Source organism: Myxine glutinosa, chromosome 11, assembly GCF_964187855.1.
Source record: "Myxine glutinosa chromosome 11, kmMyxGlut1.1, whole genome shotgun sequence".
NCBI lineage: Eukaryota > Metazoa > Chordata > Myxini > Myxiniformes > Myxinidae > Myxine > Myxine glutinosa.
The window spans coordinates 72,052,602-72,073,540 of NC_136271.1; the positions used below are offsets into that span (position 1 = coordinate 72,052,602).

Below are 20,939 nucleotides of genomic sequence, written 5' to 3' on the forward strand. Positions count from 1 at the left end.
TTCCCACTCCTCCCTCCAAGGCTTCAAGCAGGTAGTGCTCTGTCACCTCATGTCATCCCTCATCCTGCCCCCATGATCTTCATAACCCCCAATAACCTCTCCTAGCCCAACCACTCTCTCTGATGATAATAATAATAATAATAATTCATTTATTTTGTATAGCGCTTTTCAAGAAGCCCAAAGGCGCTTTGACAGAGTGGCAAACATAATGCATAACAAAACATGAAAACAAAAATTGCAAAAAGACAAGAATCAATAGGGAAATATTTAAAGGAAAAGGAGGGAGAAGGAGAAGAGATAGTCAGGGGTTAAATGCTGTGGGTTGAATGTTGAATGCAGTGCTGAACAGGTGGGTCTTGAGTAATGTTTTGAATGTGGTGAGTGAGGAGGAGTCTCTGATGGTGTGAGGTAGTGAGTTCCAGAGGGTGGGAGCAGCGATGGAGAAGGCCCTGTCCCCCCAGGATCTGAATTTGGTCCGGTTGGAGGGGGTCAGGAGGTTGGTACCAGCAGAGCGGAGGTTGCGGGTGGGAGTGTGTCTGGAGAGGAGGTCAGCCAGGTAGGATGGGGCCAGGTTATGGAGGGCTTTGTATGTCAAGAGGAGGATTTTGTACTGGATTCTCTGGGGGATGGGGAGCCAGTGAAGCTTGTAAAGGACGGGGGTGATGTGGTCACGGGTCCGGGAATGGGTGAGTAGACGGGCAGCGGAGTTCTGAATGTATTGGAGTTTATTGGTGATTGTTGAGGGTGAACCATAGAGGAGGCTATTGCAGTAGTCCAGACGGGAGGTGATGAAGGCGTGGATGAGGGTTTCTGCAGCCGTGGAGGAGAGGGATGAGCGGAGACGGGCAATGTTTTTCAGGTGAAAGAAGGCTGACTTTGTGATCTGTTTAGTGTATTTGTCGAAGGAGAGGGTTTGGTCAAAGATGACGCCAAGATTCCGGATGTGAGGGGAGGTGGATGATGATGATGATGATGCTGACGACCATACTGATGATGACCATGATAATGCTGTTGCCCATGATAATGACCATGATAATGCTGTTGCCCATGATAATGATGATGACCATGATAATGATGGCCATGATAATGATGATGACCATGATAATGATGACCATGATGCTGATGGTGACCATGATAATGATGACCATGATAATGATGACCATGATGATGATAACCATGATAATGATGACCATGATAATGATGACCATGATAATGATGACAATGATAATGATGACAATGATGGTGATGGTGACCATGATGATGATGACCATGATAATGATGACCATGATGTTGATGATGACCATGATGCTGTTGATGACCATGATAATGATGACCATGATGATGACCATGATGCTAATGACCATGATAATGATGACCATGATAATGATGATGATGACCATGATAATGATGCCCATGATAATTAATGATGACCATGATGATAATGGCCATGATAATGATGGTGATGACCATGATGATGATGACAACCATGATGATGATTACCATGATGATAATGATGATGATCGGGATGATTATGACCATGATAATGATAATGATGCTGACACCCATGATGCTGATTATGACCATGATAATGATGATGATGCTGATGCCCATGATGCTGATGATGACCATGATGCTCATGATGACCATGATAATGATGATGACCATGATAATGATGATGACCATGATGCTGATGATGTCCATTATAATGACTATGATGATGATGACTACGATGATGATGATGATGACCATGATAATGATTATGAACATGATGATGATGACAATGACGATGATGCCCAATACCATTATATGGAGTTACCTTTTATGGTCTGCTGCTTATGAACGATTGCACTTTTACACGGTGAGGTCATGGTATAGGGAGCATGAGGGGGTGTGGAGGGAAATCATCCGTTCGGGTGGAAAAACGATTGAACCCGCGTCCAACAGAAGCAGCACAAGAGGAGTGGAAGCACGAGGTAAGGAGGAAAGTGATTGGACGATTTCTGGTGAATAATTGATGGTGAAGGACGGTGCTTTATCATAAACCTGGTGAGAGTGACAAGGTGCCGGGTCACCATGATGTTCAACCCTTTCGTACTAGTTCTATTATTCGGGATCGTCTGGCTGCTCTCAAGGTGGCGAAGCAGAAGCAGGTACCCGGTGATGACTACTGCATTCTTGTATTCCCCTTTGAATTGTCCCAGTTAATTGCTAGGAATGTCTACTTTATGGGAATTATTTTTCATGCTGTTTATACAAATCTTACCAGTAGTCATCTGGAGATCCTCAGATTAAGGGCATGGTAATCTGGAAAGAGTTAAACCTTGTAAAATGCGAGCTCGGTGGCATCCGAAACGAACTTGTCTCTGTGCAAACTTTTTCATTCCCTGCGATAAGGTGTTGCTGACAAAGCTACAACAGCATTCCGTAGAGAGCAAAGCTCCGCCATGCTGAACAATTTAGATTTCGTATCCACTGATAGACCAGATCTGGATGCGACGTGAAACAAAATCTAATCAGCTTGTTCGTGTTGCATAACCAAATCATCCACAAAGTTTTGTCATAACTCGTCCACAAGTTTTAGAGGTATCATGCTGTATATCGTTTTAGGCCCTATCACTCAATGGTGAAGAATCACTCAATTAATTTAAAAATTCTCGTATCCGGATCCGTATTCAGATGTTCACGAAAATCGAATCGAGTTGTCCTTGTCACATACCCGAACTCTCCACCAAATTTCGGCCGAATCCGTCCCCAACTTTTTAAGATATCCTGTTGACAAACAGACAGACAGACAGACAGACAAACAGACATGGATGAAAACATTACCTCTATCCCTTCTGTGGCGGACGTAATGACCAGACTGTCTGAGGTTGTGATAATTAAAGCATACAGTTGCTATGAAATAAGTCGTCGATATTGGAGAAGCCAAAGCATTTTTTGAATAAAGGAAAAAAATAATGAAGAAAATACCATAGAAAGTGACAGATATTTCCCAGGTGAACATTATAGGGCACAAAAGTTAAATGAAAAGGACTTTGTTATGTTTGAGGCTTATCAGAATTTGCTAGCCTTGTAGCAAAGTCCAAGGTCTTTGACATTTGGCATTAGATATTACCTTTTTTAAAAATTTTGTATACAAGCTCGTGTAAGAGCTAACATCAATCACAAAAAAAAACAATCGGACAAACAAACATACAATAAAGGGAGTGGGAGACAAGATGGGGAGAGAGAGGGAAGCACACAAGTACAACAGCAGAGAACACGGACATTGGAAGATCTGTGGGAGGGAGAGGGCTTGGGGGAAGGAGGCATGGGAAGACGGGGTGGGGTGGGGATGGGGGAGGGGGTGGGAGGGGGAGAGGTATCTATAGGCCTTCTATAGATTTAGAATGTTTTTTTTTTTGTACAATGTGTAAAGGCTTATGAATGAGCTAGAACATAGAACAACCAGGATATAATGAAAAGAGAAGAGCAGCAGAAAGAGTGAGAGACAAAGGAGAGGAAGGCAGACACACCAACAGCAGGATTGAGGGACAAAGAAGAGGGGTATGTGGGGAGGAGTCAGGACAAGGGGGGGCCACAGGGGGTATAAAAGCACCTACGCTTTTATATATTGGTTTATACGGTTTATATATTTTATACGGAGATATATACGGTTATATATACGGTTATATATACGGTTTATATATTATATATATTGGTGGCCCCCCAAGAAACCTCGCACAGGGGGCGCTTCTATCGGAGGACCAATCAAATGACAGATCTTCAGGTAAAGAATACATTTGGGGCAAAAAGTCATTACGCAAACACATAACTATCAACGACGTGTGCAATTTCACCTTTCTACTCTTTCTGGACAAAATTGTCAACAACAAGAAGAAAAATACATAAAATGTCATAGCCCCAACCATGGTTTTAATAATTTTGCTGTGCAGCATTAAAGGCTGTCGGCCATATTTAGTCAGATGACAAAACAAAATCGTCTGAATATTATACTCTCATATATTGCCTTTGTACCACGTTTGAACAAAATCGGTCCATGCTTGTCTGAGTAATGGTTGGGGACATATTCAAGTAACAAAATGGCTGCCAGTCAGCCATCTTGGATCTGAACTCGAAAAAAAATGAGGCTCATGTGTAACACATCATTCATTTTCTGTGTGCAAAGTTTGAACAAGATCGGTGAATGCAAGTCCGAGAAATGGTTGAGGACGTGGTCAATATCGTTTTTTTTACAATAAAATGGGCACCAGTCGGCCATCTTTGATCAGATCGCGAAAAAAAATGATGTGCATATGTATACCGTCATGTATTGTCTTTGTGCCACGTATGAACAAAATCGGTCCACTCCGAGATGTGATTGCAGACGCACGAACAGACAGACGTTCGGACAGACCAAATCCATAAGTCCCCATTTCAGACTAAGTCCAACGAGGGCTTATCATATCAAAGGTTGATTGTGCATCCTGAAATTTCCCCACAATACCAAACCTACCTCCGTTACAAAAGAAACAATAGATTTATTCTTTCTCTTATATATATGTGTCAGAATTTTGAACGAGGTACAAATCCCAAAAAACACACATCGATTGCTTTAAACCTATATAACTTTGTCCCAAATGTTCTGAATTAGTACATTTAGGTGTCATCTTGTAGAACACAATCACGGCTTTCAGAAAATGTATAGTTGTATATACTTTTTTTATCAATTATCTACATGTTATAAGCCTCTGAACCTCAAAAAATGGTGAAGAAGGGCATTTTTTTAGTATTTCGTTACCCTTCAAAGCCATGCATTCATTATAAAAGCCTTTTTCAGATACTTTTCACAGCTGGAATAAAAGTAGATCTATATAACTACTCTACTGAATGTGTTTTTGTGTTACTCATGTCAGTTCCTGAGTCACAGCTCCTCCTCATATAGGATGAAGCAGATGAACCGTAACGTAAGAGATATTTATATAAGCCCTGTTTTACACATATCAGGGTGTTCCATAGTTCTTCTTTAGGGCGCAACAAACAGCACTTATACGTATGTATTAACTCTGTAAAAATCATTGACCTCCTTTGTTTCTCTGAGACACAACAAGCTTGAGTGTGAATTTAGAAACCATAACGGTCTCTTACGTTACGCACCGGTCATGCTCCCTGTAAGCCAGGTAAGTGCATATCGAAGTGAAATATACCATCAGACCATCACATTAGCTTGAATTCTATGCCATTTCAAAAGATCGGGACGCTCCTGGTGCGTTAAGTACGCAAAACTAGCCGAAACAGCATCTTCGGGAAGAAGAGGAAGGAATTCATATATCTTATTTTGGTCTCTTACGTTATGCTAACAAGGAAGGGAAACTTTGACCATGAATAAAAACGGAACCTCTGGGCCGATCGGTGTCAGTTTGGCTGCGTTTGATAGCCCAGGCTTAGGGCTTTAAGGATATCAAGGTGATTTTTAGCTATTCCAAAAAAAAAAAATTTGACCCCTGGGAGGCCCAAATGTACCTCGTTCAAAATTCTGACCCATGTATCCTTTCCTTTGTGATGCCTACACCTTTGCGTGGCCTTTGCCTTTGTGGTGTGCGAAATTCCATTAAAAAAATACCTTAACAAAATTCGTCCTAAGATTCGTTCCGGCGTTTTGGTGTAAATTCATTATTCACATGAAGATCTTTCTTCATGCGATTGGTCCTTCGATAGAAGTGCCCCCACCTGAGGATTTTAACTCCGCCACCAAAGGTGGGCAGATGTTATGCTTTCACCCCTGTCTGTCTGTTTGCCTGTGAGCAAGATATCTCAAAATGTTGTGGACAGATTTGGACAAGAAATTTGGTGGAGAGGATGGATGTGTGACAAGGACGAAATGATAGGTTTTGGTGAAGATCCAGATATGGATCCGGTACTAGAATTTTAAGTGATTCTTCACCATCGAGAGATATGGCCAAAAACGATATTTATCAGGATATCTCAAAAAGTTGTGGACGGATTATAACAAAACTTGGTGGATGAGTTGGTTAGGCGGTAAGGACAAGCCAATTTCATCTTGTGCTAGGTCCGAATCCAGATTCATCCCATCAGTGGATACAAAACTGTTGAGCATGGCGAAGGTGTGTGTGCACTACCGAGTGCCGTTCTAGTTTATGTTGTTTGTGATGGGGATCAGCCACCAAGTAACGGAAACGCCATAGGGATGTAGTAATAACACCCATGTACTGGCATCAAATGTTTTTTTCGATGTAATAATACAGCTATACTCCACACTATTATCGTTTATCAGGATTCGGAGTCAACCTTCATCCCGCTTATCATGATCATCATGATCATAGTATACAATGATCATCACTTTTGGCTTCATCACATCACAGTTTACCATCATCACAAGCAATGAAGTGTTTGTTTGGATCATCAGCCATGCATACACATGTTTCTACAGGCAAGGCAATGCACTGGACATGTGCAGTCATGGCAGGAGGCAGAGTTTGCACAGTGACAGGCAACTAAATCCATACGATCTCTGGTTCATTGGCCATCATTTCAGCCTGAAAACTGCCATCTTTGATTTCCAATCCACATCCTGCCTTGCTGTTATTGTTCCTCTCTATACTAGCCTCTAGTAGTTGGCCCATCCAATATGAATGGCCAGAATGTCAGATGTTGGTGGGAATCCTTCATTCCTCGGCTTCTTTTGTCAGAAAACCTGGTACCTGCCATTATCAGTCGTGGTCCTTGTCTTCTTTGCACGTTTGTTGAGGCAGCACACCAACTTCTCACATTTTGCATCTAGACTGCTTCTAGTACAGATAATGTCCTTCCAACTTCTGAAAGTGTTTTCTGATGCTCCTTGATGATTTTGAGAATGTTAAAGGACTTCTTTTTTTTTTTTACAAACTCCTGATGGGGAACTTGTGTCGCATTCTGTGAGTGCATGGTCTGCAGGGAGTGCTGCACACAATGTTGGGCCGGTATTCGCTATGATAGAATGGATGGCTATATGAACCTTCCCAATTGGTGGTCCACGGTCATTTATCATGACCTTTGCCAGTCCATGGTGAGAAAAAGGTTAACAATCAATGATCTACATGATAACATGCGTGTCATGCAACATCATCATGGTGTCAGCTTCTTCAATCGTACATGCATCAAATGTAGGGCAATACCCACCAAAGTTTTGCAGGGAATGGCAGAAATGATCAAGCATGAAAGCCACTCTAGCTGGGCACTCTGTGCCCATCAGGATCCACAAGCTCCACCAGAGATATGTCGACACCAAAGAGTTCAGTTGGACATTGTCTAATAAGAACCCAAGCAAGGGCCATGTTGTAGGAAAATGAATGCAATGAATCCATAACCAGGAACCAGTCTAACAACACCTAAAGAAAGTCAGTAATCTTGGTCCATCATGAAAGTGTCAAAATACCTCCATCAGAATGATTTGCTGTCCAGCTTGGCCCTGGAGGTGTTCCAAGCTGTTCTTTAATAAAATACATAACAAGGCTTGCTGCATGTGTAGTAAGTACAGTATAATTGCCATCCAATGTCAATAATCAATAAACCACGCTCGGAGGGCCGAGGTGGTGGAATTGCTGTAATACACCGACAGGACATCAAGACCAGCCTCATCTCCATCTCATCTGCTCCATCATTTGAACACCTGGCTTTTAAACTTTCTGGTTACACACAGTCAGTCATGGCAGTTGTCTACCGCCCTCCCAAACCACACCCATCATTCCTGTCTGACTTCTCTTACTTTCTGACCCAGCTCTGCTCCTTCTCCCCCTCAACCCTCCTCCTCGGTGATTTCAATATCCACATGGACTCCATTGACTCCACAATAACCGCTGACTTCATTGATATTCTTAATTGCTTTAACCTCACTCAACATGTCAACTTTCCCACCCATAACCGTGGTCACATTCTCGACCTTGTCTGTTCTATTGGACTAAATCTACACCATCTCTCTGGCTCTGACCTCACCCTCTCCGATCACTTAGCCATCACTATGACCATCAACATTCCCACCCCAGCACCAAGGCAAAAACGCATAATCAACTTCCGTAAGCTAAACTCTCTTTCACCTACCTCATTCTCATCTTCCCTCTCCGAAAAGATGTCCACCTCTCCCTTCATTGATTTGCACAGCCCCTCTGACCTCACTGACTACTACAACCACACTCTCTCCTCCTGCCTCGACCAGCTTGCGCCTATAAAAACCAAAACAGTTTCCTTCACCCATTCTGCTCCCTGGTTTACCCCTGAACTCCGCCTGATGAAAACCCGTGCCCGCCAACTTGAAAGACTCCGTAATAAAACAGGTCTCACAATCCACTCCCAAGCCTACAAAGACGACCTGCAGCACTACAAAGATGCCCTCTCCCACGCCCGCTCCACCTACTACTCTCAAATAATCCACTCTGGCTCCGGTAACCCAAAAGCACTCTTCTCCACAATAAACAAACTCCTCAGCCCCCTGGATACCACCACCCAGTCATTCACAGTAGACAACTGCATCTCCTTCCTTTCATTCTTCCAAAGCAAGATAGACAACATCTACAGCAGCTTAACCACCACCTCACCTGCTCCCCCTCAAACCATCTGCCCCCCCTTATCCTGCCAACCCCGATCTCGGTTTTCCCCAGTCTCCCCTACTGACCTCTCTGAACTCCTCACAGGAATGAAAACTGCCACCTGCACTCTGGACCCCATCCCCTCCAGCTTTGTTAAGGCTTGCCTTCCTGCTCTTTCTCCACTTATGACTGCAACGATAAACTCCTCCCTGTCTACTGGCATCGTCCCACCATCCCTCAAAGTCGCTGCTGTCACCCCCATTCTGAAAAAACCTGGACTCAACCCTGACACCCCAAATAACTTCAGACCCATCTCCAACCTACCCTTTCTGTCAAAAGTTTTGGAACGCGCTGTAGCCACTCAACTCAAACATCACATCTCTGCCAATAACCTGTATGAAACATTCTAATCCGGATTCCGCCTCAACCACAGTACGGAAACTGCACTCCTCAAAATCACCAACGACCTTCTCCTCTCCTCCGACGCCGGTAACCTCAACATTCTCATCCTTCTCGACCTCAGCGCCACCTTTGACACCATCAATCACATCATCCTCCTTACCCGACTTGAAACCACATTTAACATCACTGGCACTGCCCTTTCTTGGATCAAATCATACCTCTCCGACAGGCACCAGTTCATCTCCATCAATAACTGCAAATCCCCCCACCGCTCCCCTCCCCCAAGGTGTCCCCCAAGGTTCAGTTCTCGGGCCCCTCCTCTTCATCCTGTACCTGTTCCCCCTTGTTCACTTAATCCATCGTCATGGTCTCCAATTCCACTGCTTTGCCGATGACATCCAGCTTTTCATTTCCGCCAAGTCAATTTCCACCGTCACCCACTCTATCCTGACAAACTGCATCACTGAAATAAAATCCTGGCTTCAAATCAACTTCCTCAAACTAAACTGTGATAAATCCGAAATAATCATTATTGGACCAAAAACGCTCACCAAATCCACCCACAACTTCACCCTCAACATCGACGGTATCCCAGTATCCACTATCCACCTCCCCTCACATCCGGAATCTTGGCATCATCTTTGACCAAACCCTCTCCTTCGACAAACACACTGAACAGATCACCAAGACAGCCTTCTTTCATCTGAAAAACATTGCCCGTCTCCATCCATCCCTCTCCTCCACAGCTGCAGAAACCCTCATCCATGCCTTCATCACTTCCCGTCTGGGCTACTGCAACAGCCTCCTCTATGGTTCACCCTCAAATATCATCAATAAACTTCAATACATTCAGAACTCCGCTGCCCGTCTACTCACCCACTCCCGGGACCACATCACCCCCGTCCTTCACAAGCTCCACTGGCTCCCTATCTCCCAGAGAATCCAGTACAAAATCCTCCTCCTGACCTACAAAGCCCTCCATAACCTGGCCCCATCCTACCTGACTGACCTCCTCCCCAGACACACTCCCACCCACACCCTCTGCTCTGCTGCTGCCAACCTCCTGTCCCCCCCTGTCTCCCCCTCCCCATCCGGACCAAACTCAGATCCTGGGGGGCAGGGCCTTCTCCATCACCGCTCCCACACTCTGGAACTCACTACCTCAAACCATCAGAGACTCCTCCTCACTCACCACATTCAAATCATCACTCAAGACCCACCTGTTCAACACCACATTCAACCCCTGACCGTCTCTTCTCCTTCTCCTTCCTTTCTGTTTGGTTATTTAATTATGTATTTTTGTCTTTTTTGTCTTTGTTTTACGTACTATGTCAAAGCGTCTTTGGGTTTCTTGAAAAGCGCTATACAAAATAAATGTATTATTATTATTATTATTATTAATGTTTCCTCAATTATAACATTGTCACTGGCAATCTGAACAAATGCACCAGGACAAATATAACCTGGTATGACAATCCCACGTTCTTCTGTGCTAAGAGTTCCTTGGCTGGACTAGTATCCATCACTTCTGTCTCATCATAGGAGGAACAATACCCCATTCTGTGTGGCAAGGTGATCAGTTATTTTGAGCCTGATACAGTGCCTTCAGAAAGTATCCACACCCCTTGACATTTTTCACATTTTGTTGTGTTACGGCTTGAATTTAAAATGTATTAAACTGAGATTTTTTGTCACTGATCTCCACATAATTCCCCATAATGTCAAAGTGGAATAGTTTTATTAGAATTTTTCACAAATTAATTAAAAATGGAAAGCTGAAATGTCTTGAGTCAATAAGTATTCAACCACTTTGCTATGACACTCCAAATTGAGCTCAGGTGCATCCATTTTCCTTTGATCATCCAGGAGATGTCTCTACAACTTGATTGGAGTCCACCTGTGGCTAATTCAATTGATTGGACATGATTGAGAAAGAAACAACTTTTGTATAAGATCCCCCAGTTGACAGTGCATGTCAGAGCAGAAACTCGACCATGAAGTCCAAGGAAGTGTCCGAAGAACTCCGAGACAGAATTGTGAGGAGGCATAGATCTGAGAAAGGGTATAAAACACTTTCTAGTGTTGAATGTTCCCCAAGAGCACAGTGAGCTCCCTCATTAGGAACTGGAAAGAATATGGAACAAAGACTTTTCCTAGAGCTGGTCGTCTGACCAAACTGAGCAACCGGGCAAGAAGGACCTTGGTCAGGGAGGTGAACCAGAATCCAATGACCACTCTGACAGAACTACAGAATTCCTGGGCTGAGATGGGAGAACCTGCCGGAAGGACAATTCTCTGCAGCACTTCACAAATCTGGGCTTTATGGTAGAGTGACCAGATGGAAGCCACTCCGAAGAAAAAAGCACATTACAGCATTCCTGGAGTTTGCAAAAATGCACGTGAAAGACTCTGAGAGCATGAGGCAAATATTCTGTGATCTGATGAGATGAAAATTGAACTCTTTGTCCTGAATGCAAAGCACTACATCTAGCGGAAACCGAGCACAGCTCATCACCCATCTAACACCATTCCTACCAAGAAGCATGGTGGTGGCAGCATCATGCTATGGGGATGCTTTTCAGTGGCAGGCACTGGGAGACTTATATAGATAGAGGGAACAATTATTGGAGCCAAATACAGGCAAATATTTGAGGAGAACCTGCTTCAGAGATCAAAAGATCAAAAGACAATGACCCCAAGAATACAGCCTGAGCAACACTGGAATGGCTTCAGAACAAGAACATGAAAGTCCATTTGTGGCCCAGCCAAAGCCCAGACTTGAATCCCATTGAGAATCTGTGGAAAGACTTGAAGATTGCTGTTCACCAATGCTTCCCATCCAACTTGACAGAGCTTGAGCAAATCTTTATGGAAGAATAGGAGAAACTCCCCAAATCCAGATGTGCAAAGCTGATACAGACATACCCAGGAAGACTCAAAGCTGTAATCGCTGCCAAGGGGGCTTCTTTGAAGTATTGACTCAGGTGGATGAATAAATTTATGGAAATTACATATTTCTGTACTTCATTTTAAATATTTTTGTAAAAATTATTTTTAAAATTTCACTTTGACATTTTGGGGTATTATGTGTAGATCAACAACAAACCATCTCAATTTCGTCCATTTTAAATTCAGCCTGTAACAACAAAATGTGAAAAAAAATCAAGGGGTATGAATACTTTCTGAAGGCACTGTGTGTGCTTACGCGTCTTGATCCTTGCATATGAAGCACAATGTGCATATCCTGAGCCACCATAATCATTCTTCTTTAGTCTGATTGGTTTTTACGGTCTGGAGAGAACTCATTTTCTCTGGTATCATCAGATGAAATGATCCATCTTATAAGTCAGTACAGACTATCATGAAATGATCCATCTTATAAGTCAGTACAGACGTGTGTGTGGCTTTCGCTGATATGAGACTTGATCTGTTATCTTTCCGAGTCTGGGACCAATACCTTCACATTGAGAAATGTCACCTTTGATCATCAGTGCTGTCTGATACAAAACTTTTTGATCATTTGTCTATTAAGGAACTGCAGACTGGTCACCTATAAGCTTTCCAGACATAGAATGAGACGTTGTCTTCCTGAAACCTGCATTGAGAACATCTTTTAGGGGGAATGAGCTGGTACATCCCAATTCTGTTACCAAAAAGTTTCAACATCCGGAGCTTCAGATATCACTTCCTGCAGCAACCAGCTTTTCTGAGGGTCGTGCACTCGTTAAGAAGTTCCGTTCATGTCCTAGGATCTGCCAGCTGAATATTTTCAACTACATCATTGAAAGCTTTAGCATACCGGTACTTGTCTTGTTTGTCTTCCTTGAACATTTGAAGCTCCAGCTTCACTTTATCCCAAAACATTGACCATGTTTCAACCTTCCTTCTTACAGATTACTGTTTCCTTCCCTCCGATCTCCTCTTCCTATTCATTAGTTTCCTTCCTTGTTGCGTCCACCCGTTGTTCCATTGTCAGTCGGTCGTCTTTGTACCCTCGGTCGTATTTTTACCCTCGGTCGTCTTTGTACCCCTGGTCGTCTTTGTACCCCCAGTCGTCTTTGTACCCTCGGTCGTCTTTGTACCCTCGGTCGCCTTTTTACCCTCGGTTGTCTTTTTACCCTCAGTCTTCTTGTTACGCTCGGTCGTCTTTTTACCCTCGGTCGTCTTTGTACCCTCGGTCGACTTTTTACCCTCAGTCGTCTTTTTATCCTCGGTCGTCTTTGTACCCTCAGTCGTCTTTTTACCCTCGGTCGTCTTTTTACCCTCGGTCGTCTTTTTACCCTCGGTCGTCTTTTTACCCTCGGTCGTATTTTTACCCTCGGTCGACTTTTTACCCTCGGTCGTATTTTTATCCTCGGTCGTCTTTGTACCCTCGGTCGTCTTTTTACCCTCGGTCGTCTTTTTACCCTCGGTCGTCTTTTTACCCTCGGTCGTCTTTTTACCCTCGGTCGTCTTTTTACCCTCGGTCGACCTTTTACCCTCGGTTGTCTTTGTACCCTCGGTCGTCTTTTTACCCCCTGGTCGTCTTTGTACCCTCAGTCGTCTTTGTACCCTCGGTCGTCTTTTTACCCTCAGTCGTCTTTTTACCCTCAGTCGTCTTTTTACCCTCAGTCGTCTTTTTACCCTCGGTCGTCTTTTTACCCCCTGGTCGTCTTTTTACCCTCAGTCGCTTCGCTCTTCTATCAGTGTAGAATTTGTGTACAAAATAATGACTTCTGTTTCCAGGAACTCAGGCGAACCACCGTTGGTGTCAGGATGGTTACCTTACGTTGGTGTGTCCCGAGAGTTTGCAACTAAACGCCTGGCTTTCCTGCAAGAATGTAAGCGCCGCCACGGCAATGTGTTTACCTGCCTGTTGTCTGGCCAACACATCACCTTCATCACCGACCCGTTTGCATACGGTCCAGCCTCCCGCCTTGGGCCTTTCCTGGATTTCCATGCGTTTGCAGGGAAATTGTTGCGCAAGGTGAGACGGCACTGACTGTTAGAGTTGAAATCAATTTGGATGTTATAACTGGGAAGGATTTAAGTTGAATATCATCAGAAAGATAAATTTGAAAATCTATCAACTTAACACAATCTTTAGTTTCCAAACACGTTTGCCATCAATCACGGTTATCTCCTTCGGTCCTGGATGTTAATCGTCTTGTGTAGGAACATTTCAATTATATAATGCGATGTATGGTCTCCGTGCATTTTGGCAATCAGGTGTTTCCCATTTCTGGCGGCCACTTCCGGTGCTGCTTTTGAAAAGTTCCCCATGAATGCAAATCTCAACATTTGACCAGAATAAAGGCATGATACCAAACGAGATACATTTTACATGCATAGATACAACATGGAGTCGCAGTTTGTTAATTACCTCCACCGCTGAAGGTGGACAGAGGTTGAGTTTTCACCCGCTTGTCTGTTTGGTTGGATGTGAGCAGGATATCTCCAAAGGTTGTGGATGGATTCGGACAGAATTTGATGCATAGGCTGGGTGTATAACAAGAACAAATACATGCAATTTTGTTGAAGATCCAGATACGGATCCGGCTCCAAGAATTTTTAAGTGAGTCATCACCATTTGAGAGATAGGGCTAAACACAACATACGTATAGCACAATATCTCAAATCGTGAAGGACGGATTTGGATGAAACCTGGTGAACAGGTTAGGTGTGTGACAAGAACACATTGATTCAATTTTGGTGAAAATCCAAACAAGAGAAGCTTTTAATTTTTAAGTGATTCTTCACAATATATATATATATATATTGTTGCCGTTTTGAGAACCCACACAAGTAACATCATTAAAGGTTAAAGGTTGCACCCCATAGTTAGGCCACAAGCAACACGTAGGTCACCTTAGAACGTTAGTATGTGTATGTGTTTAGGATAAGGCCATTTCCAATAGTTGCATCTGCGTTGTGTAAAACAAATAAGAGTAGGCCCCATCCATTTTGCACCCTCCCTCCAATCGACTCCATTGAGCACTATCCAGTCTGCACCCCATTGCCCCTCGCAGTTTGTTACGCTTTGGCTGCCAGCAGCGTTTGCTGCTCTTGGTTTGCTGGTTTGCTGGAACTAGCCCAGCCACGAGGTAAGGCCCATAAAGGGGGTGGAGTGGCAGCGAGGCTGAGATCGGATCGGCAGCAGGAGGGACGGTAAGGGCCACCAGCCAATCAGGGCTGAGGCGACATCGCCTGACAGGGTGTGGCTAGAGATTCCAGAGGGTTCGCTGGGCGTGGCAATAAAACCCTTTGCGCGAGGCCCCCACCTTAGTTATGAGAAGGGAGAGGTGCTCGTCAGTTGCAGTATCAAGATGAGAAGAGAGAGGCGCTCGTGAGTTCACAGTGACAAGTTATGAGGAGGACATGCGCTGAGTGTTGAGCTGAAGTTATGAGCCGGGGTCCTCTGTTGAACGAGTTATGAGAAGGGAGAGGCAGGCGCTCGAGTATTGAGAAGGACTGCAGCGTTGTAAAGGACGCGTGAGGGAAGCAAAGCATTGGCATTCGTGGAAGGCGCCAGTATTGAAGGACTTTTGTGGAAAGGCGCTTTGGTGACATCATTGGGGAAGTGGCGCATTGTACATAGCGATACCGGGAGCGTGTATAAAGGCGCCGGTACAACTATTATGTACGCAGTATAATCGCCAGCCTACCTTCCCCCCAGTATAACTGTCCGATCCGTGCCACCGACCCGCGGCGATCTCGCCTGCCGTCTGCCATCTACCATCACCAGCTGCTTCGTGGTATGAGTCGGGGACCGGAGCGAGCTGTGGACGCCATCGGTGGACCCTCAACCCGACCATCTACAACCCTGTGTGAGTGAGTCTGAGAGTGAGTCTGAGTGCGAACGGGCCCGTGTCCAGGGATAAGTATAAGACTGTATAAGGCTGCCTGTGTATCTGCTTCTTCCTCTTCCCTGTACATTGCTTTTTCTTCCTCTTCTTATTTGTACAAAGTGTGTACATCTCTTCCTTCCCATACAATTGTAAATAAATTACCTGTTCTTCCTGTTTTTCCTCTTAATTCGACCGTCTTAGTGATTTCTCCATTGGGTAAGCGTGGCACGATTGACAACCGCTCGAATCGGGTTTAGTGCCTGTTAACGGCCCGAATCGCGGCTCGCTTCGCTCGGCGTGTCCACTAATGCCGTGGTTTGGGTGGGGTTATTTCCTTGCTTCACGGCCGGTGTTAGTACTTAGGTAATAAGACTAATTCGGCTTACAACCCTATTTAACACCGACCGGAAGGAACGTGATAGCCCCGGGATCGCGTCGGCTCGTAAAAAGACAAGAGGATTAATCCCCCCTTGATAAGGGGGAGGCCGACGTTAGAGATCCGCAACAATATATATATATATATATATATATATACAGGGTGGGACAAAAGTAACCATACATAGGGAAAATAAACACTTTTATGAAATTACTCCAATAACGTAAGTTTTGCCGATTAACCTCTCCATTGACGTAAAAATTGGCTTCATCGGTAAACAAGATCCCAGATGAGAAGTTTGCGTCATCGTTCAATTTGCTTAATGCCCATTCACAAAATTCCATCTGTCTATCCGGGTCGTCTTCACTCAGATGCTGCGCCATATGCAATTTGTATGGATGCCATTTGTTTGCTTTCAAAATGCACCTGATACTCGATCTGCTGACACCGCTTTCTGCAGACAACCGTCGTGTACTTTTTAGGGGACTCCGTGTAAGCTTTGTTAGTATTTATTTTATTTTTATTTTTTTATTTTTTTGTATACAAGATCGAGGCTCGTGAAAGAGCGAACATTAATCACACAGAAAGACAAACCGACACATAAAACATATAACATAGGGAGCGGTAGACAAGATGGGGAGAGAGGGGGAAGGACACAAACACAACATTTGAGAGCAGGGACCGAGAGACATGGAGACATCGAGAGATCTGAGAGAGGGCGAGGGCTTTGGGGCGGGGGGGGGAGTGGGAAGGGGGCGGTGGGAGAGGTATAAAACATATGGACACTGCCAGGACTTCCAGGAAAGAAGTTGGAATTTCAAACAAGGTGGATCTGGGGTGAATTAGCGGGGGTAGAAAAGATCAAGGTTTTGGATGGGGGAAGATAAGAGATGGTGGTGAACAGCTGTTTTAAAGACCTGGAGGGAGGAGTGGGATTGAAGGGAGTGAGGGAGTTTGTTCCAGAGGCGGGAGAAAAGAGGAATGAAAGAGTGAAGGTGAGCAGAGAGCCGAGATTTCGGCAGTTTAACCATCAGAGGGTTGCTGGCAGATCTTGTGCGACCTGTAGGAATATTTGGGGGACAGAGCACAGAGAGAGCTGGGGGTGCAAGGTCGGAGAGGAGTCGGTAGAAGACAGAAAGACCACCTACCTGCCTGCGGTGAGTGAGTGAAAGGCCCTCAGAGATAGCTTCATCGCGGGAGATTCCAATAATTCTGAAAGCTTTGGTTTCAACAGCGTGAAGCCGAGCTAGGTGTGAGGCAGGAGCACCGGCCCATAGGGGAGAACAGTATTCCATTGAGCTGCGGATGAAAGCCTTGTATGTGGTGAGGAGCTCAGGTGTGCCGAGGAAGGACTTCGCACGACGGAGGATGCCCAGTCGGCGACTGGCTTTGGAGGCCAGCTTGGAAATGTGGTTTTCCCAAGAAAGATCATGGCAGATAGTGAGACCCAAAATCTTGAGCGACAGAACTTCTTGGAGAGGATTGTTGAGAAAGTAGATGGGAGGGTTGTCCAGTCGATCTTTTCGGAGAGACATAGTAAGAGTGTGAGATTTGTCAGGATTGAAAGACATGTTCCACTTGTTTGACCAGTCTGTGATTTTGTCCAGGTCTTCAGAGAGTGAGGAGGCAGCAGACTGCCGATCTGAGGGAAGAGGAATGGAGCGGCAGAGAGTGGAGTCATCAGCAAAGAGATAGAGAGGATTTTCGAGAGAGTCAGAGAGATCATTGATGAAGACCAGAAAAAGCACGGGGCCCAGAACACTGCCTTGGGGAACTCCAGCCTGAACAGGAAGAGGAGATGAGAGAAACCCATTCAGGGCCACACGTTGACGACGACTAGAGAGGAAGTCCGCCAGCCATGCGTGGAGATTTCCATGGATACCAAAGGAGGAGAGTTTGGTGAGCAGAGCGGGGTGCCAGACCGTGTCGAAGGCACGTGATATGTCGAGGGAGACAGCTCTAATTTCCTGTTTGGCATTGAGGACCTCCATCCATTGTTGAGACAGCAGAAGCAGCATGTCCAGAGTAGAGTGACCTGGTCTGAAACCAAATTGATGATCAGAGATCAAGCCATTGGAGAAGAGGAAAGATTTCATATCCGAAGCAATGATGGATTCCATGACTTTGCTGATAATTGGTAGAAGGCTGATTGGTCTGTAGTTGCTAGGATCTGTTTTTGCACCTTTTTTGTGCAAAGCGGTGATGTTGGCTGATTTCCAAGCAGATGGCAGTTGACCTTGAGCAAAAGAGAGGGTGAAGAGAACAGAGAGAGGGTGAGATAGAGCAGCAGAGCAGGATTTTAGGACCCGTGGGCTGATGCCGTCGGGTCCAGTTGCAGAATCAGAGTCGAGGGTTGACAGAAACTTTTCCACCTTGTCAGGAGGAAAGGACACGGAGTCCAGGAGCAGCAGGGTACGACTGGGTATGGTGGGTACAGAGAGGGATGGGTTTGGGACACAAGATTTAGAGGCAAACACAGAGTTGAGGCATTCAGCTTTTTCACGTGCGGAGTCAGCTGTGTAGCCGTTTGAGGTAAGGGAGGGGATGGAGGGGGAACAAACACCAGAAACGGATTTGACCAGATGCCACCAGGATTTGGAAGAGGGAGACAGATAAGAGAGTTCGGTCTTGAGAACGGAGAGATATTGTTTCCTGGCTCTCCTGAGGGTGGACACACACTTGTTTCGGGCTTTGTGAAAGGAAATGAGATTTCCTTCCGTTGGATTTGCTTTCCAGGAGACGAAGGCAAGTTGTTTCTGGGCAACAGCCTCACCACAAGATTCCGTGTACCATGGACGGGAGGAAGGGTATGACAACTGAAGACGAGATGGGATAAATCTGTGCATGAGAGAGAGCAATTTACTTTGGAAGAATTCCCAGGATGAGTTGATGTCAGAGGTATTCTGTCCGTTGTATCTTCATTTGTGGCTGTGCGTCTACGACCACTTTTAAAAACCCTATGTATGGCTACTTATGGCCCACCCTGTATATATATATATATATATATATATATATATATATATATATATATATATATATATATATATATATATATATAGTGGTTTTGAAATAAAGAATAAACCCCCTCGTAGGTAGATGCACCACAACATGAAGCCTCGCGATAGTTCAGTTATTTCTTAGTGAATGTAAGTGTAGTCCCGTCCTGTGTTAGTTTTGCGTTGAGCAGGCCCGTGAGTAGGGCAGTCTTTTGGCAATAGCATGCCACGTGGCAGGCCTGAACAAGTCTGGCGAGGCCGAAGGGAGGCGCTGCAGGAGGGAGTGGCCGGTAAGCAATGAGCCGCCAATCAGGGCTCGAGGGGAGTGGCTAACCACGACGATGAGAGGTGGGGTTTTGGAACATTCGAGTAGGGCCGGGGCAGAGCCATATAACCCTGCTCCAAGCCCCCCCCCCCCCACCTCAGTTCCCTGTGAGAGTGAGTGGAGTTGAGTTGAGCATGAGAACGCACGAGAATGCGCCGCCAAACGAGTGCATTGAATTGCCGGTTATCGAGATTGTACACGAACTTTCCCCGTGCCCCGTGCCCTGCGCTGTATTAATCGTGCGCTCGAGAGGAGACCCGTGCCGGGCCACAGACGCGCGATTTCCTCCTGCCTGCCTTCTCCTGCATACGTGCCGTGAACATCCGAGAGCCACGCCGGGCGAGCTGCCCCGGAGCGACTGACGACAAAGCGCGTTTGGCGCGCGAACTTCTTCTCTTCTTCTCCCCGTGTGCGTGAGTGGGCCCTGTGTCTGGGTATTAGTTAAGATTGATTAAGCTTCTGCTCTGTGTCCCCTTTCCTTCGGCGAATCATTGTACTTAAATAATAAATCGTGTTATTCCTCTGATTTGACTGTTCCCGTCCCTTCCATTGATTGGCCTCGCATGGTACGACTAGAACCGCTCGAATCGGGTTCCATAAAAGTAACGGCACGAGTCACGTGATACGCATACCGCTCGGGCGTACTCAATTAAGCGTGGCTTGTGTGAGGTTCGGTCCCCGCTTTCGTGGCAGCGTGGGTTAAAGGTACGTGTGACGTTGACCCGATACCCTTTTTCACGCTTGCTCCAGAAGTGGTGATTCGGCCTCGTGGACACGAAGACCCAGGGGGGGAAAAGGGGTTTAATCCCCCCTTTGTAATGGGAATGGGCTTCGGGTGATTCGCAACAAATTGGTAGTCAGGAGTGGGATTTTAACCCTGAAATTATTTTTGGGACAAATTGGCCGCAACAAATTGGTGTCTGGGAGAGTGGGATAATTGGACCTAGAGTGCGCTTCACGCACTCAAAAATTACGAGTGGATAAAATTTAGTGTTAAAATCAAAATTTATATTCGTACTATGGCTGGCCAAGATGGTCAAATGCCGGTGGGGGTAGTAGAAGAAGAAAAATTAATGGCTCAGGACCAACAGGGACAGTTGGTAGTGGAGGAAGAAGTTGAAGTAGGGGCGGCAGCAGGGGAAGAAAATGGCGGCGCCTCGCACGTGGCGGCGGAAGCCGAGCCCGCGGTGCCAAGGTACATGCAATTGTTTATGGCGCAAATGACAGCATCCATGAAAATAAAGGGGGATCGATTGGCTCAAATAAAAGCATCCTTGGACATGCAGGGGGACAAATCCACCCGGGAATTGAAAGAAATGAAGGAGAGATTGGAAAACAAAATGGACACCCAGAGGGACGAAGCAAGTTGTAACATGGAGGGTTTGGAAAACAAAATGGGTGGTGAAATGGAAAAGATGATGGCAGAGTCAAAGAGGGACATGAAAAAGGCAG

General features: G+C 45.3%; 1 protein-coding gene across 2 annotated transcripts in view; it reads left to right on the forward strand.

Moving 5' to 3' along the window:
- Positions 1-1,935: 1,935 nt before the first annotated feature.
- LOC137436756 (cytochrome P450 7A1-like) overlaps positions 1,936-20,939 on the forward strand; it is a 42,053-nt gene continuing 23,049 nt past the window's right edge. For both annotated transcript variants that reach the window (XR_013624987.1, XM_068130823.2), the window contains exons 1-2: positions 1,936-2,150; positions 13,689-13,929. Coding sequence is in view for 1 of the 2 variants with exons in the window: in XM_068130823.2 (XP_067986924.1) it covers positions 2,074-2,150; positions 13,689-13,929 (318 nt within the window). In the remaining variant the exon portion in view is untranslated. The remainder of the gene's footprint in view (positions 2,151-13,688; positions 13,930-20,939) is intronic.